At 31.8% G+C, this 17,516-nt stretch overlaps 3 protein-coding genes and 1 long non-coding RNA gene across 10 annotated transcripts in view; 2 read left to right on the top strand and 2 right to left on the bottom strand.

Moving 5' to 3' along the window:
* The window catches only part of LOC128393311 (ETS-like protein pointed), a 50,788-nt gene extending 46,238 nt beyond the window's left edge, over positions 1 to 4,550 (bottom strand). The window contains exons 1-4 of one of the 3 annotated variants that reach the window (XM_053353463.1): positions 4,296 to 4,550; positions 2,616 to 4,083; positions 1,995 to 2,043; positions 1,188 to 1,425 (exon numbers count right to left, since the gene is read on the bottom strand). In XM_053353463.1, the coding sequence (XP_053209438.1) occupies positions 1,188 to 1,401 (214 nt within the window). In that variant the 5' untranslated portion in view covers positions 1,402 to 1,425; positions 1,995 to 2,043; positions 2,616 to 4,083; positions 4,296 to 4,550. The remainder of the gene's footprint in view (positions 1 to 1,187; positions 1,426 to 1,994; positions 2,044 to 2,615; positions 4,084 to 4,295) is intronic. The other 2 variants (XM_053353462.1, XM_053353461.1) reach the window with 2 other exon arrangements.
* Positions 4,551 to 4,720: 170 nt separating this feature from the next.
* LOC128393310 (membrane-associated protein Hem-like) lies at positions 4,721 to 9,955 on the top strand. Of its 2 annotated transcripts, XM_053353457.1 has the most exons (16): positions 4,722 to 4,960; positions 5,049 to 5,159; positions 5,266 to 5,415; positions 5,651 to 6,071; positions 6,147 to 6,357; positions 6,437 to 7,078; positions 7,143 to 7,275; positions 7,342 to 7,598; positions 7,669 to 7,916; positions 8,007 to 8,240; positions 8,317 to 8,414; positions 8,498 to 8,591; positions 8,905 to 9,065; positions 9,172 to 9,192; positions 9,296 to 9,380; positions 9,444 to 9,955. In XM_053353457.1, exons 1-16 carry the CDS (start codon positions 4,856 to 4,858, stop codon positions 9,878 to 9,880), a joined length of 3,408 nt encoding a protein of 1,135 aa, XP_053209432.1. In that variant the 5' UTR covers positions 4,722 to 4,855; the 3' UTR covers positions 9,881 to 9,955. The 2 variants fall into 2 exon arrangements, with proteins under 2 accessions (XP_053209433.1, XP_053209432.1); XM_053353458.1 differs by lacking the exons at positions 8,905 to 9,065; positions 9,172 to 9,192; positions 9,296 to 9,380; positions 9,444 to 9,955 and adding an exon at positions 8,735 to 8,781 and having other exon boundaries at positions 4,721 to 4,960.
* A 334-nt stretch (positions 9,956 to 10,289) lies between these two features.
* Positions 10,290 to 15,122, bottom strand: LOC128393316 (type-2 histone deacetylase 1-like). Of its 3 annotated transcripts, none has more exons than XM_053353471.1 (4): positions 14,982 to 15,122; positions 13,768 to 14,499; positions 12,893 to 12,966; positions 10,290 to 12,786 (listed from the first exon to the last, which is right to left on the bottom strand). In XM_053353471.1, the coding sequence occupies exon 4, from the start codon at positions 12,727 to 12,729 to the stop codon at positions 11,647 to 11,649; it is 1,083 nt and encodes a 360-aa protein (XP_053209446.1). In that variant the 5' UTR covers positions 12,730 to 12,786; positions 12,893 to 12,966; positions 13,768 to 14,499; positions 14,982 to 15,122; the 3' UTR covers positions 10,290 to 11,646. The 3 variants fall into 3 exon arrangements, with proteins under 3 accessions (XP_053209446.1, XP_053209444.1, XP_053209445.1); XM_053353469.1 differs by having other exon boundaries at positions 12,893 to 13,769; positions 13,847 to 14,499; XM_053353470.1 differs by having other exon boundaries at positions 13,847 to 14,499.
* A 184-nt stretch (positions 15,123 to 15,306) lies between these two features.
* LOC128393318 (uncharacterized) lies at positions 15,307 to 16,569 on the top strand. Of its 2 annotated transcripts, none has more exons than XR_008326120.1 (2): positions 15,307 to 15,675; positions 15,767 to 16,569. It is a non-coding gene; the product is annotated as an uncharacterized LOC128393318 (long non-coding RNA). The 2 variants fall into 2 exon arrangements; XR_008326121.1 differs by having other exon boundaries at positions 15,435 to 15,652.
* The last annotated feature ends 947 nt before the right edge of the window (positions 16,570 to 17,516 follow it).

Below are 17,516 nucleotides of genomic sequence, written 5' to 3'. Positions count from 1 at the left end.
CTAATTGTCTTCATTTTGAATTGCATTTAAGTGTTATATTGTTGTTGACACTGAATTTAATCAACAAATTTGCTTCAAATTATCAACTATTTAACTTTGCTCATTTTAGATTCAGTTAATTGTGTGACTTTGTTAAATTTCATTCATAGTTAGTAAGTTAATTCAATTTAATTGAATTATTTACGAGACATAATATCATAATCATCATCATCAACTAGATTTAATTTAATCAAAATCAATTGACAGTAAATTAAATAAGTACAAATTGTATATCAAATATACAATAAGATATTAAATTGTTTAAGAAATATATTAGTTGATTGTTATTAATGATTAAAAGTATATTAGTTAATCAATTGCTATTTCATGAAAAATGATTAATTGATTGTCAATGAATTCATTTAAGAAAATATAATTGTAATCAAATAAATCATGATTAACTTGATTAAAAGAGAGTAGCTTAAAGTTAATTGTGTACAATTTAAAGTTTATTAATAAAATTAAGTTCATCTAAATTGTCTGATCAAGTTCAGGATCAGTGTAACAATTAAGTGTAACAATTAACTATTATTTTTGTTTTGTCTTTACAAAGATTTAATCAGATTTTGGTTAACATTAATTAGTTATGAATTTTTGGTAACAATTAACGTTAATCTAGTTTGAATATAAATAAGATTCTGATTAATTGATAATTGTATTGATGATTAACACTGTAAACATTGTTTCTAGGAAACTGTAATTATGATATTATCATCATAAGAGTAATTAATTAATTGTGATTACAATTGACTGTTCAACTTGATTGTTAGGTTGATGATTGGTTTGAATTGATGAATGGATTGAGAAAAATAAATCAAGTCAATCACTGGGTGAGAGTAAATTGTTGATCAATGGCAAATGATACTCACAATTAGATTTGATTAGATAATTAATTAGATTGAGTGTATCATCATCATAATAAAGTTAAAGTAATAATATAATTAAGAGATTATAATTAGTGTTAATCAACAAATTGTCATAATAAGAGACAGAGACAATATAATAAGGTCACTGTTGGAAATTAAGAGTTAATTGAGTTCATTGTTTGTTTGTATTCACAACAATTATAACCCCAATTTATATTTATATTATGTAATTTACGATGAAATGATTTAAATTGTCAGAGAAATTAGTTAATTGTCACTTACCATTTGAATTGTCTTCGGATAGATCAGACATCGATGGGACTTTCTGTATTGATCCAATGTAACGAGGTACAACAAATGTTACTTCAATTGAGTTAATTGTTGGCACTTTTTTCATCTTAATTAGTTCACCATTTGATTCAATGTAAGGTAATTGTTGGTCAAAGTTAATCAACGAGGCTAATTTAGTTTCACCGGTAAGTCCATTTTCACTCATTTTCAATTTGATTTGTTGATGATCCTAAATTGGGTTAAATTAATTGTTGTGGTTACAATTATATAAATTGTTGATTCTATTGAATAACCAAAAGGATAAGATTGTAATTAACTAATTAACTGTTATATTAGTTGATTGTAAGAACGGATTATAAATATTAAAGGAGTTTAAATTGAGCTAATTTTGTCTCAATTACAATCATCAATATTTAATGTAAACAGTTAAAGGTAATCACTAATTGTGAATGTTTTAGTTATGGTGTTAATTAGATTAACTAATTTGGTTTCATTTCCCTTCCGTTTAGATGATTTGATTTCCGTTGCAAATGGTTAAACTGATTGTTACAAATTTATCAATTTATCCTACAATCTACATTGTAATATATTAGATTAGTAAATTAATTTGTTAATCACTTAAGTACAGAAATCAACTAATGTGTAAAAAATTGATTTGATTATCTTAAATATCGTTAACCTTTCAAAACACTAATCACAATTGAAATGAAACTGTTTGATTGTCAATTTGTTAATTTGATAATATTATCATTTTGAAAGTAGACGTTGAGGTGAATCACTTTATTATCATCAACTTACCTTTAATTGTGATTAACAAAGATGATAGTTAACACTTATCATTGCAACACTTTTAATCATCAGGCAATGGTAATAACATAAGATGAGAGAGAGAGAGAGAGAGAGATGAGGATGAAAAGAAAGAGTTGAAAATGTGTAACAAAATCAACAAAAAGTAAATTAAACGGCAAATATGATGATGATGATGATTAACAATCGATTTGTGATTGATGAATGATGGAAACCTATTAATATCTAATGAGGTTTGATTAGTACTTTTACTCTAACACAGAGCAATCATAGTGGAAAATGTTAGAGAAAAGAAAAGAAAAATAATTTGAATTTGTTTTCTTATTTTTCACTTTCTCTTTTACTCAATCATTTTCTCCTCACTGAAATTCATTCATAAAAATCGACTGGAAAACAGGTAAATACTGAGTATGAGTAAAAGAAGATGATGAATGAATGAGTAAAAATTGATAGTAAATAAGAAAGAGAGAAAAAGAGAAAGAGGGAGAAAGAAGCACGAGGACAAGAGAAGGGGAAAAAGTAATATTATCTCTCCCTCTTCTCACCATTTCATCATAATAAGAGTAACAGAAAATGAGGAGAATCATAATTGCGAAATAATAATTAGCTCACCTTTCTCATTTACTAATTATGACAATTTATCCAATTCTATTTCTCAATTGAATATTGGAAATGTACGAATAATGGTCAACGAAAATCCAATCGATACGATTAACAATTAAATCGGTGTGAACAAACAAAGAGATTCAAACCCATTGAGAGTTGAATCGCTTCTCTCTTTCTCTTTAATTAACAATTAACAAATTGACTTGATCGTTGGATTGTTATGATGATGGAAGAAAAATCAATGAGAGAGTAAAAACAAACAACCAGAAAAAATTAATGGATGAAATAACAAAAATAAACACAAGAGAGAAAAGAACAAGAGAAAAAAAAGAAAATGGAAAAACGAACAATTTTTACACTTGATTGGAAAGAAGATGAAGAAGATGATGAGGATGAAATTGTTGGTAATTTTGTTCTTTTTAGAGAAATAATAATTATCGAAGAAATAAATTAATAGAAATTTATTGTAATCTAATTAATCTTATTCCTTTTCTTTGATAGTTGATTTGTTTCTCTTCATTCATAGAATTGGAATCAATCAAAGTTCCAGCTCCATCTACGAGTTTCATTCATCATCATTTTCTTTCTCCCACAATTGTAACGTAATATCTTCCATTCTTTATCGTTCTTTTATCTTCCATTTATCATCATTTCCATTGGACACTGTTGATAATCTCTTTTTTGTCTCTTCTTTCATTTTTTATCTTCTTTTCTCTCTCAATCTGTGTCGCTTTTTCATCTTCTTCTTATGAAACTTTTGACTCTTTTTTCGGTTGTTTTTTTGCTTCTTTTTTTCATTCACCTTTTTTTTTCACAACCGAATTTGCTTATACTAAACCTGTTTCTATGATTCTCTCCAATGTCCTACTTATTTTTTATGTTGGTTCGTTTTTTTTTGTTTTTCTCTCTCTTGATGATATTTAGTTTCTTTCCAGTGATTGCTCCTTCTTTTTCCTCTTTTTTCACATTTAATTATTTGGATGGTATCTTGATGGTATTCCTGTGATTTCTGTTATTAAACTGTTACTTTCTTGTCTTTTTTATCATCAGTTAATTTACATCAATCCATTTTTAATGAGATTTACAATTTTCTCATGATTGGAAATTGACTGTTAACTAATCATTTAGAGTTAAAGTTAGAGTAACTCCAAGGTAAGTGAAGGTGGACAAGCTTAAGTTGAAGAAGAGAGAGAGAGTGAGAGATTTCGTTAATGTTGAGCTTCTCCTTTTCTCTTTTTGCACCATTGATTTGGTTATTAAGGTGATTAGATTAAATTGCTTGACTCTTTTTTCTTTTATTCCCATGGGTTGACCATTTCTTTTGGACTTGAAGAGTCTCTCTTTAATTACTCTCACTGGTGAAAGAAAAAGAGTTCCGATCAATCCTTCATCTTTGCTTTGGGTTTTACAAGAATTTTTCCTCAAGTTTCTTCATCCTTGCGATTTATTCTCAAGCTCCATCGATGAATATTACCTGGATAATTAATCGAGAGAAAAAGAAAATAAAAAAAAATCAAACACATAATTAACATGAGAAGATCAAGTAAAACAACTTAAGGATAAAGGAGAATATCATCTTTCTATTGGCACAATTTCTGGTTACCGGTGATCATTTCTAATTAACAATCAACAGGATAATTCGATTGCAATAATAAAAAAAAATAATAATATCCACTGAAATCTTACCATTGATTAAATTTGAATCATTTTAAATGAATCATTTTGATTGTTCCAAAACGAGACTTAATCAACTTGAGCTGACCAATGTACCAACATAAAAAATTTACAAGCACAAACCAACCGAATTAACTAATACAAGAAAGTACAGAGAAACAATAAACAAATTCTAAAAAATGATTAAAATAATAGAATCAAACCAAATTAGATTTAATTGTGGAAAATTAAACCAAAACAATCAACTGTTGATTCAAATTAAACCAAGAAAAAAAATGGAGAATTTAAACTCGGAACAACTGTCGCCACCTCGCGACCATTTAACTTACCATTTAGAATAGAATTTCTCTTCTACTATTATTCCCAACAGATGGCGTTCGTTTGGTTGTGTGATTTTCTCTTTTCTTCGCCATCTGTTGGTCGGATAAGAAAATAGATTAATGTCAAGACCAAACCCATTGATGTTTCTGTTTATGTTATTGTCTTGGTTTAATTGATTTTCTAGTGATTTAATTGTTGTGTCCATTGGTAGAAATAATTTAGACTTGTATAGTCTTAATTAAGAAAGAACAATGGTTCGTCATTTAAATGTATCTCAGCAAAAATTAGCTGAGAAATTGACTATTCTCAATGACCGGGGAATAGGAATGTTAACTAGACTTTATAATATTAAAAAGGTAAGAATTTGTTGTTAATTGTGTTAATTGTTATTCCATTTGATTTAATCCTTTTCTTTTTCTTTTTCTCTTATTTTTATTTATTTAGCAATCAAGTGATCCTAAACTTCGACCTCCTATTCTTTCTGACAAAGGTTTGGAATCAGCTATGAAACAGATTGTCAGAAGATTTCCACACACAGATACAAGGAGTAATAATGTAAACAATTTTGTTCTATTCTTTTATTTGATTTTCTTTTTCTACTTTTTTATTGCATTTGATTGATTTGTTTTCTTCTTTTATTTCTTCCAAAAATCAATCATAGAGCTTAATTGGTGCGGTTGCTACTGCTCGAACTGAGATAACTAAGGCTACAACTCATTTCTATTACACCTTTGTGGATATTTTGGAGTTTAAAGACCATGTTAATGAACTTTTAACCACCATGGATGCTTGTCAATTGACACTCGATATTGTAATTATTTTCTATTCTCATTTAATCAGTGGTTAATTATTCTTTTGCTTTAACTGTTCACTATGTGTGATTCCATTTTTCCAGTTAAAAATTAAGAGTAACTCCCCTTTAAAATTTAATATCTATCCTGTCATCTGAGTATATTACCATATTCATTTTATATCTTATCTATTTTTACTCTATCTCTAATTATTACCATTATTTGTTTTGTTTTTGTTTTTGTTTTCAATTACAGTCCATCAATTTTGATCTAACTCGAGGCTATCTGGATCTCATGGTAACTTATGTATCACTCATGATTCTTGTCTCACGAATTGAGGATAGAAAGGCGGTTATTGGTTTATTTAATACTGCCCACGAACTTACCCATGGACACAGTGAGAACAGTTTTCCCCGATTAGGTCAAATGATTGTCGAATATGAGAATCCACTTAAAAAATTGTCAGAGGATTTTGTTCCACACTCAAAGTTACTTTTTAACGCTCTCATATCTCTCCAAGAAAGTTTCCATCTTCGTAATCTTCCAGCTGAGGAATGGCGTAAAAGTCAAATTCTAAGCATCGTTGCCAATCCAAGAGACATTCTGACTCCTGCACAAACAGATCCAATAAACACCGAATACCTTTCAATTGATTCCATGGAAAGATATATAATTTGTAAGTAATTCCATCAATTTATCTAACCGAACAGTTTTAATTAATCTTTTTGTCTTTTTTATGTTTTGTCTTTAGTTGGATTCCTATTAATTCATCAACATCTTAATCAGACTTCAGCTCATGAATTATTTTCAAAAGCTCTTCAATGTGGTTGGGTAACAACTCTTCACCGAGATGAAGTTATTCATACCCATGCATTTGTCCAACATTTTTTTGAAGGAATCAAAGGTTACAACAAAAGAGTCTCTGATGTTAAAGATGCTTATAACAATGTCCTTCAAAATGCGTAAGTTTTTTAACTTTATCATAAATTTTTATTCTTTCTCATTGTATTGATTACCTTTTTTCCTTACTATTTGTAATAGTGGACATATTCATCGAGAGAAGCGAAAATTTTTACGCTCAGCGTTGAAAGAATTGGGATTAATCTTGGGAGATCAACCTGGACTTTTAGGACCAAAAGCACTTCTTGTTTTCATGGCTTTGTCTTTTGCCCGTGATGAGGTTCATTGGCTATTGCGACATTATGACAATATTCCCGTTCGACAAGGTCGACCTAAAGCTCAAGCGGAAGATCTTGTTGATCGTCAATTACCAGAGCTTTTATTTCACATTGAGGAACTCAGATCATTAGTGAGAAAATATAATCAAGTAGTTCAACGTTATTATGTCCAATATTTAACCTGTTACGATGCAATAGCTTTGAATAATATTATGCAAGGTGTTTCTATGATGCCGGAAGAGGATTCAGTAATTTTGGAATCTATTTACAGTCAAATATCAAACCTTTCAGTTAAACAAATCGAGAACAATGAAATATTTGATTTTCGAGGACTTCGATTGGATTGGTTTCGTTTACAAGCCTACAGTAGTGTCAATCGATACCCAATGAACCTTTTTGAGCACAAAAACTTAGCCACTTTGATGAACATTGTTGTTTTCCATACTAAGATGGTTGATTATTTGGAAGATATATTAACGGAAACTTCAGATCTTTCCCTTTTCTGGTTAGTAATTAAATTCCATGATTAACTTTGTCCAATATTAATATTGATTCTTTTCTTTTTACAGTTTTTATAGTAAAATTTTCGATGACCAGTTTCATATGTGTTTGGAGTTTCCAGCGCAAACGAGATACATCATTGCCTTCCCGATGATTTGCTCACATTTCCTTAATTCATACCATGACCTTGCCCCTGAAGAGGTAAATTGGGTCCAAAATTTTGATTTGATCTTCTATTAACTTTTATTTTTCTTTTCTAACCTTTAGCGAACTCGAATTGGAGAAAGAAGCATTTCTATGGTTAATCTATTCCTCGATGAAATGTCAAAAGAGGCCAAAAATATAATCACCACAATTTGCGATCATCAATGTATGCTCAATGATCAACTGTTACCTAAACATGTAGCACCTCAAATAGTCTCAGTGGTGAAATTAAAGAAACGAGACAAGAAGAATAAAATCGAAAGAGAAATCGACAAACCGGGAATTGAAAGTTATCGTCGAACCAGAGAAGAGTTGACTACGTAAGTTACGATCAATTAATCAATCGAGAAAAAAATTAATAATAATAATCATCTTCTTATTTACTATTAGAATGGATAAACTTCATATGGCTTTAACTGAACTTTGTTTTGCAATCAATTATTGTCCATCTATACACGTTTGGGATCACACTTTTGCTCCTCGTGAATATCTTCATGGTCATTTAGAGTCTCGATTTAACAAAGCTCTTGTTGGAATGGTCATGTTCAATCCCGAAACAAATGAAATCGCCAAACCATCTGAACTACTCAGCAGTGTTCGAGCTTACATGAATGTCCTCCAATCCATTGAAAATTATGGTAACTATTTATTTCTTGTTTCCGATTCACTTTTTTTAAAATCTTACATCAATTAAACTCTAATGATTTTTTTTTGTTTATCTCTTACAGTTCAAATTGAGATAACCAATATTTTCAACTCTGTTCTGCTTTTACAAACACAACCACAGGACAGTCATGGTGACAAAACAATTACCGCTCTCTATTCAAATTGGTACCTTGAGGTACTCTTAAGGCGAGTCAGTGCTGGTCAAATATGTTACTCTCCATTACAAAAAGCCTTTGTTACCTTACCGGTTGAAGGTCAAGTACCTTTTTGTGCTGAAGAATATTCCGATGTTAATGGTATTGCTATTTACTTTTCAAAACTAATTACAAATCAATGAATTATCATTAATCAAATCAATTATTGTCTCTACAGAGCTACGAGCATTAGCTGAACTCATTGGACCCTATGGAATGAAATATTGTAACGAAAATCTGATGTGGCATATTGCAAGTCAAGTGACTGAATTAAAGGTAATTAGTTTATTTTTTTTTGTTAATTCAACTGCCCAAATTAATGGATAACTATTAATGAATTTATTTTGTTTCGCAATTAGAAATTGGTTATTATGAATAAAGAAACACTTCTTGGTTTAAGATCTAATTATGATAAACCTGAACAAATGAGAGAGTTATTTAAAAAACTACAAAGTAAGTAACGTTTTAATTGTTATTTACTATTCTAAATAAAATATATTAATGATTTAATCTTAAACTAATGCTTATTGTGCACTTTAATTGCTCAATCTATTTTAATCTTTTGTTAATTATCTTTGTTGCTTTGCTGCTCTAAGGACCCAAGATTGCTCAAAGTAAAATATACTAACCATTTCTTAATAATCGTTAGATTGTTGCCCAATTAGATTAATCCCTTTTTTGCATTTAACTGTAGAATTAGTCATTGCATAAAAATTTACAATTTACTAATTTGAAACAATTTACTGATCTATTTCTCTGTTCTCAGATGTAGATAGTGTCTTACAACGAATGACAATCATTGGTGTTATCCTTTGCTTCCGGGAATTGGCACAAGAAGCTTTGAGCGATGTTTTATTTGATCGAATACCTTTTCTGATGAGTTCAATTCTTGACTTTAAGCATCATGTTCCAAATGGTGAATCAATGGTAAGCACAATTTAATTTAATTGTGTAAAAAGAATTGAACATTTCAATCACAATTAACTCTCTCTCTTTTCACTCACATCTTTCCGTTTTTCCCTCATTCTATCAGATTGAAAGTGCTAAGCTCCAGGTAAATATCAATAAACTAATATTTTAATTGTTGAATTTTTCATAGATTATTTTAATCATCAATATGTATTATTTAATTGCTGTTAATTTATTTATCCCCACAGAGTATCAGTGAAATGTGTTCGGCGGCTGGGTTACCAAACAAGGTTGATCCAGCTTTAGTTACTGCTTTATTGTCTCAAAAAAGTGGTAAGTAATCAATTTGAAATTGTAATTAATTAGCTAATAATAATGGAATAATTTTCATTACAGAATTGGGTGAAGATGAATATCAAATTGCTTGTCTCCTTATGGTTTTTATTGCTGTTTCTTTACCTAAACTTGCTCGCGGTGAACAATCATATTATAAACCATCATTGGAAGCTCATGGTAATAATATTCATTGTTTAGCTCAAGCAATTAACGGAATTGCAGGAGCACTTTTTACAATTTGTAACCACGGAGATACTGTTGACCGATTAAAGGAGTTCTTAGCATTGGCCTCATCGAGTCTCCTTCGTTTGGGTCTTGAACCAGACAAAGAAGCAACTCGAAATCGAGAATCTATTTACATCTTATTAGATTTAATTGTCAAAGAATCACCTTTTCTAACCATGGATTTACTCGAGTCTTGTTTCCCTTATGCGCTACTACGAAATGCTTATCATGCAGTTTACAAGAATCAAGGGATAACCAATCCATCAACCTAAAAATTTATCTCTCTCGCTCTCTGTTAATCTCACACACACACACACACACACACACACACACACACACACACAAAATGCTCACCGGAAAATATCATCATTATCATTCATTTATATTTCTTTGATATTTTTTTCTATTATTTTTTTCCTCTTTTTAATCAATTATCTGAAAATTACCCGATGATTATTATTCCCTAAGAAAATTAATAGACTTTACATTCACCATCTTCCAACTTACATGTTTTTTCAACACCGTTGATTGTTTTCTAAGGTTTTACATTATGATAAATTATTTATAAATTATTACAATAGACACAAACATCAATATATACACATAACAATCGTATTCAGTCAATGTAATTGTATTGTTTGAATAGAAATTAAAAAACACTCCTACAATCAGAAATGTTTGTTTTTTTTTGTAAATGCTTTTTAATTTAGATTTTAGTTAAGCTTTTTTTTCTGTTAATTTTAATTGTTATTCATCAGGAACTTAAGGATTGGTCATAAGTTGAGTTTTATCAAAATTTGTAAGAATATGAAAACAAAGGAAATACAATTTTAGAAAAAAAAAATGTGGGGCAACAAAGGAGAGTGGGGACATTGCGGTGTGGAGGTGAGTGAGTGAGTGAGTGTGAGAGAAAGAGAGATATGATCGAAGGTGAGATTTATCAGATTCGTCAACAAAAAAAAAGAGAGAAAAACAAACAAGAGAAAGAAAAGAATCAGATTCGCACTTTTTTATCATGACTGTCCAAAGAGAGAAAGAGTGAGTTAGAGAGAGAAGTTTAAAATGGAAGGGAATGTAAGAGAAGAGGAAGATAAGGAAGAGAAAGATGAAGAGATGTCAAGCAAAGGATGATGATGATTAGAAAGAAACAAAAAAATAGTAAGATGATGATGATTATGAAGATGATGAGGTCACATAAAGATTGCGATGAGAAACAAAACAAAAGTCAGTTCATCAGTTGGTGTTGTGTGTGTGTGGTGGTTGATGTTTGGTGAGTAAAATTTATGATAATAATAAGATGATTGATCTTGTGTTTTGTTTTCGTTGTGTTAACCTACACATGAAGTAAAAACAAACATCAAGTTGAGTGTGATATTGTTGATTTGTTTGTTAATTGTTACGGTGATTTGTTTTGTTATTTGGGAACACAGGAAAGCTAATCAATTGCAATTTGATAATGATGAAATTTGTGAGACTCATTTGTAGTGATTGTGAATTAATAATAACTGCTTTCCGTTTCAACAAGAAAAGGCTTGTGTTGATAATGATGGAGAAGATGATGAAAATACTTTAATAAAAATCACCATCAATGTCAATTGTCAATTTGAAGGTTTCCAAACGTCAATGATCATCTTGGTGGAGGTGGTTTTTAGTTGCTCAGTGTGTTTAAGGTAAAATGTTATTCAGTTTATCCAAATGATTAGGGTTAATCATTTTTCGCTTTGAGTACCAACAATTTGGTTGATTGTTGAGTCGGTTGACATTGAGAGCTTTTCTTTTATACCATAGGATAGATTTTAGATGATGTGTTGTAGAGATGAAGATGAAAGTTTTCATCTTTTAATGAGATAATTTTTTTTTTCTTCGTCGCAAGTTATGCATCAATTGGAAAGTGTTGGAATCAAGATTCATGCTAAAATTAAGATGAAATTCCTCTTCTTCTCCAGTCTTTTGAACTTGCTTCATCTTCCGCAAAGTTATCATCTTTTTTATCTTCATCATCCAAAATCATTATGAATATTTTTACATGGTGATTCCTTTAATAATTAGCTTGTTTCACGTTGTGTATAAGGTTGTTGTTGAGATTGTTGTTATTTCCATTGTTGATATTATTACTATTATCTTTGTTGTTTGAATTGTTGTTATTTAGGTTATTGTTATTATTATTATTATTATTATTGGTATTGTTGTTGTTGTTGTTGTTGTTTAAATTGTTGGTATTAGGGCCACTAAGTTTTCTACATCGTAGTAAATGTCCTCGAAGGGTTGACCGATGTTTGAAATGAGCACCACATCTTGGACAGGGCATAGTTTGACCTAAATGAAGGGCGAGTATGTGTTCCCTCCAATTACGAGCATTGGCCAGAGATTTGTCACAATAGGTACAACGGACTCGACCATTTTCAAGTTTGGCCTCTGGTGGTGGTGAAATCATTCCTTGATTGGTTAATGTAAGTGGTGGAGGTGATTCGGGAAGATGGGAAGATGAATTGTTACAATTTGAGGTCATCATTTGATGAGGGATGGAGTTATGCCGACCACCATAGGTAGCATGTTGTAAGGGTGGAATCTCATCTTCTTGTTCAGTTGATGGGATTGATAATGGTGATGGGGATGGACGAAGTTGATTTTGTAATATTAAATCTTCAGAGGTTTGTGAGGCATTCTCAGAGTTTGGGATGATTGTGTTCATCATTAATCGATCTTCAACATCTACATCGACCACTTCCTCTTCAACATCATCATCTTCATCTTCATCTTCTTCCTCATCCACCAAATCAGGTTCATTTTGTAACAATTGAATCCGTTGGCCATCTTTACTTTCCGCTGTTATCGATAATCCTAATTGTGATATTTGATTAACTACTTGACTGGCTCGGTTAAAATCAATTTTACAAGAACCATCGTAAATTAGTTCATGGAGACACTGGATTCCCATTTTATCCATGGTGGGTATTAGAAAATTGGTTATCGTGTGTCCATTGTCGTTACAAGCCTCAAACCAGGCGGAAAATTTGGCCGATAGGAAAACCAGGAGAGTAGAGTGAACTTTCTGACCATAACCATCTTGACCACAGATCAACAAATCTTTGGGCAAAGGTCGCAAGAGGCGAGATTTCATGTAGACATAAGAAAGGGGTGATGAAGACGAAGAATAACACAATTCTTGGACATTTTCCTGTGCAAAGAGAACAGAATCAAATTAGAAAATGGCGACAATCAAGTGCAGCATGGTGACCACACCAAAAGAAAATGATTTGGTCAATACTAGAAAATCAACTAACCTAATGTCAACATTGAATTCTCGGTCCATATCAATTTCCATGTTCATTGTTGAGTTTTTTGTTTTGTTATTTCTCTGGTTTTGTAGATTGAAAGAAGAAGAAAAAAAATACAATTAAGAGGGAGATTTGTTAACTTAATTGTCTTTGGTGTCTCTGTGATTTGGTTAATTTGATGATCTAATATCTTATAGTTGTCAAACACTTTGTTCACATATATTAACCATGATGAGGAACATTTTCACTAGAAAAATTATCAACCATTTAGTTGGTGCGGTGGTTTTTTACTAACAAAAGGTGACACAAATACACACACTCTACATGGAGAGGGGTGGGCAAAGAAAAGCGAAAGAGAGAAAGAGAAAGAGAGAGAGAGAGAGATACAGGAACAAATGAGATAATCAAAGGTTATTATGGAAATAATAACAATAGTTGAACACAGATTTAGATTGAAACAGTTCTAATGAGACTGGAAGGTTGATGATGATGAGAATGATTATCGTTGTTTTGATTGATTTTTTGTTCTTTGTCGCTTTCAACAGCCACTTGGTAATAAATAATCACAATTCTGAACCAATGAATAGCATGAAAAGTGATGTTTATGATAATTTTTCTGTTCAAGATCAAAAACGCTGCTGCTGCTGGTGAAACAAGAAAAAAAGAACCCACGATCAACAAAGCACAAACGAGAATTAAAAATATGGCCTCGGGCGTGTGTTTAAATGTGTGAGTTGTGAAGGAGGAAAAAAGACTCAAGTTAAAGAACAAAAGAAGAAAATTGTTTACAGTTGAAGATCACAGTTTCGATGAGACACAAAACCGAAGAAAGAATTGAAGAAAATGAATTACAAGATGAAGCCGGTGGAAAATATGTTTACCTCTATTATGGAAAAGGAGAGAATTTGAGAAAATGTAGCCAAGAGAAGAGAAAATATGATAAAAAGAAGAAATAATCACCTATGGTGGTGTGGAAATATACGATCGATAAAGCGAAATAGTGATTAGTTGACAGAAACGATGATGACCATCATTCAATGAATGAAGATAAACATAAATTGTTATCGATGAAGATTGAAGATGATTTTTTTTTCAATCCTGATGGTTTTCAGTCTTTGGTGAAACAAGAGATGATGATGATGAAGATGATGATGGTAGTGGAGGTGGAGGTAAATGTTACACTGTTGTTGCTGTTTCTTTTTTGTCTGGTGGTGGTTGTGGTGATTATAATGGTGGTTTAGGTGTAGAAATGGTCATAACGAAACTGAGAAAATGAGACAAGAGAAAAGTAAAAGAGGGAGATTGAAGATAGATAGTGAGAGTGTGAGAGAGAGAGAGAGAGAGAGAGAGAGACCTGTTTAATTACAGGGAGAAAGAAGCAAATGGAACACAGCACAGGCACACACAAGAACAACACTCACAAAGTGCTTAAAAAGTGTGTGTGAGAGAAAGATGATAATGATGAGAGAAAAGAAAGATGACGATTTTTTCTTTCTTTTTTCTTTCTTGTTTTCCTCTGGTGATGTTCTTGTCTCCTTCTTGTTGTTGTTTTTTTCTATCCTTTTGTATTAGTCCCAAAGTGAGTGTTTCTGTTTTGTGTGTCTGTTGTGATGCTAAGAGAGAGAGAGAGACAGAGACAGAGAAAAGAGGGGAAAAAGAAAGAAAGAGAATTATATAGTAAGAGTAGGAAAAGAAAGAAAAACAAGTAAAAGTAGAAAGGGAAGAAAGAAAAGAGAGAAAAGAGAGAAAGAGAAAGAAGAGAAAACGAATGCGAGTCAAGCGAATTGACTACACGCACATTCACCAGGCATACTTGTTGTTTCTCATCTTCATCCTCCTCCTCTTTTCTCCTCTTCTCTTCTTCTTCTCTTTAATCATCATGCCTGAATCTCCAACATGTAATGACCTTTGGCTAAGCACTGATCTTCCTTCATCATCATTTTCTCCCTCCAATAAAATAGAAGAACAAAATTAATCCACCCGACATCAGCTATCGATTTTTAGTATATCAATTGATGCGAGGAATCTAATTCTCTCTCTCTCTCTTTCTCTTCATTTTATCATCTTCTTTTCCTTCACTTTTTCATGTACTTACTTTTATTTCAGGTTCGATGATAAAAGATGATGATGATGATGATGAACAGGTTACCAAGGTAATCACGTAGAGATGAGATGTTGATGAATCTTGTTGGAACTCCAAGTGTCACTGTTATGTTATTACCTTTTTCTAATTGTAGATTTTAATACAATTTAATTCACTTGATTCTTCATTTGACTGTTAAACTTGGAAAAAGAATTTAATTATTTAGAAAGAATAACAATTAAGAGAAAAGAATTAATAACCATAAGAAGAATTAATTTTCTTCTCGTTTTACATTCTCTTTGTTATTGTTTTTCTTTTTTCGCTCCCTCGCTTTTTTATTCTTTTCTCTTTTTGTTTATGTTTACATTTTCTTCTCTCAAGTTGTTGTCTCCTTTTCTAATTTTCTATTAACCATAAGTGCCTTTAATTAATTTTCCAATTTTCGAATTCGCTTGTTACCTTTTATTCTTTTTTTTCTGTAGGTAATATTAACTTTCCTGGAAATGGTGAGAATTTAGTTCAACAGAAGATGGTGTTTTTTTCTTCTCTCTCAAAATCCTTGGCTCTCTTTATTTATTTCTCTATCTTGTTGGCTTTTTAGCCTGAGGAAAGGAAAACAAATTGTGCTCTCTAAACAAACCTGAAGATTGTTTGAAGGAGAAGATGAAACAAGACAATTTCAGGTCACTATACCGAGATTTTTTTCGTCAGTACTTTCCTTTTTCTCTTTATCTCTTCTTCTTATTAAATTGTCCTTCTAATTCATCTCATTCAATTTCTATTTTATTATATCTCAGGTAAACAACTAGTAAGTACCACCCATAACCACCGGTTATTATATTTTTCTTGGTCTCCAGCGCGTTGACAACATCACTGAAAGAGAACCATCAACTTTTTGGTAATATCAACAGCTAATTGGAAAACTCAACATGGTTAAACATCATATTAATACATTGGAGAGAGAGAAAAAAACATGATGAATGCATAATCAGGATTATTGCTTCTCACTCTTATAACAGAAAACATCTCATGTTGTTCAATTGGAATCTATTCAATTTAACATCTTCAAAGCTACTTTTCAACTTTAATTTACCAACATAAAAGCAACAACGCCACTTTTACCCTCACCACCGTTACCATCACTATCACCACCACCATCATCATCATCATCGTCATCGTCATCAGGTTTAACATTTCCAACAGAAGAGCTAAAAAAACAAGAAAATTGTGACTACCGTAGTTAATCAACAACAACCAGCAGAGAATAACAAGAGAGCGAGAGAGAAGCGAGAAAGATGAATCTTTCGAATCAAAATGAAAGAGGGGGAAATGTTTCTGATGGAAACCAGAGAGAAGGAGAAAAGACAAGGATTTAGATGGGGAAAAAGGTGAAGAATATTTGAGAGTGAGAGTGAGAGAGGCTTGAGAAGACAAGAGAAAAAGAAGAGCGAAAAATTAATGAGAGAATGACAGCAAAAGAGAAAGAGAGAAAAAAAGAATTGGAGATTATGAAGGAAAAAAGCAGCACGGCAACTGCGATCTTACACGCAGGATGATAAAAAGAAATGATGGGGATGATGATGAGTAGAATGATGATAATGATGAAGATGAAGATGAAGGAAAATCCTGCGACACGCACAATGCGCAAAGTAGAAATGAAAAGTTACCAATGTTGTCCAATCTTTTCGTGGGTGTGCTTTTAATTCACACACACATTCAGACATCAACATCCACCATACACTTTGAGTCTCTTCGTGTCTTTCTTTTATCATCTTTATCATCATTCTCTCTCTCTCTCTCTCTCTCTCTCTCTCTCTTCGATCTCTGTCTTTCTCTTTCTCTTCTCCCTCTTTCTCTTGTGTATTTATGAGTGTGTATGTGACAGTCTATGTGAGTGTGCATCATGTTAAGCTCTAACTTTCATATCGATTTTTTTTCTACTTTCAGTCTCACCCTTTCTCTCCCCTCTCTCTCTCTCTCTCTCTCTCTTTCATTCTAACTCCCTTATGCTCTCTCCTACACATACACACTTTTCATCAATCCTGTATCCACACACTTATGTATCTAACTCGCTCCCTCTTTTCCTACTTTCTCTTCAATACTCGCAACATTTACTCTCTCATATAAAATGGCCTTTCCACTCTCTCTCCCTCTCTCCCTTGGTTTCTTTACCTTTCTATTAACTTTCTCTCTCTCTCTTCTACTTTTCCACCATCATCCTCTGTTGTGTTTTCTCTTCCATTTTTATTCCCCCTCTTCTCCACTCTCCTTTTCTACTCCATCTTCATCGATCGATAGTCTCGTAGCCTTGTTAACAAAAAAGCGTTGGTTGAATGTGAGTGTGTTTTTAGTTGCTTCCTCTCTTTCATTTTCTTTCTTTCTTTCTTTCTCTGTCTCTTCCATATTCCAGAGTATGATTCTCATTCACTCCATTCTCCATGTTACATCTCTCTCTCTCTCTCAGTACTCTTTGTTTCCGTTGTTTATATTGTTGATCCATTTATTTTGCCAGTCACTTCTCTCTCTCTCTCTTCATCCTCTTTGTCA

The sequence above is a fragment of the Panonychus citri genome, unplaced genomic scaffold (assembly GCF_014898815.1).
Source record: "Panonychus citri isolate SS breed McGregor unplaced genomic scaffold, ASM1489881v1 Contig00138, whole genome shotgun sequence".
Lineage (NCBI taxonomy): Eukaryota > Metazoa > Arthropoda > Arachnida > Trombidiformes > Tetranychidae > Panonychus > Panonychus citri.
Note: the sequence above shows the minus strand (reverse complement) of the source record. Positions and strands in the feature narration are given on the sequence as shown.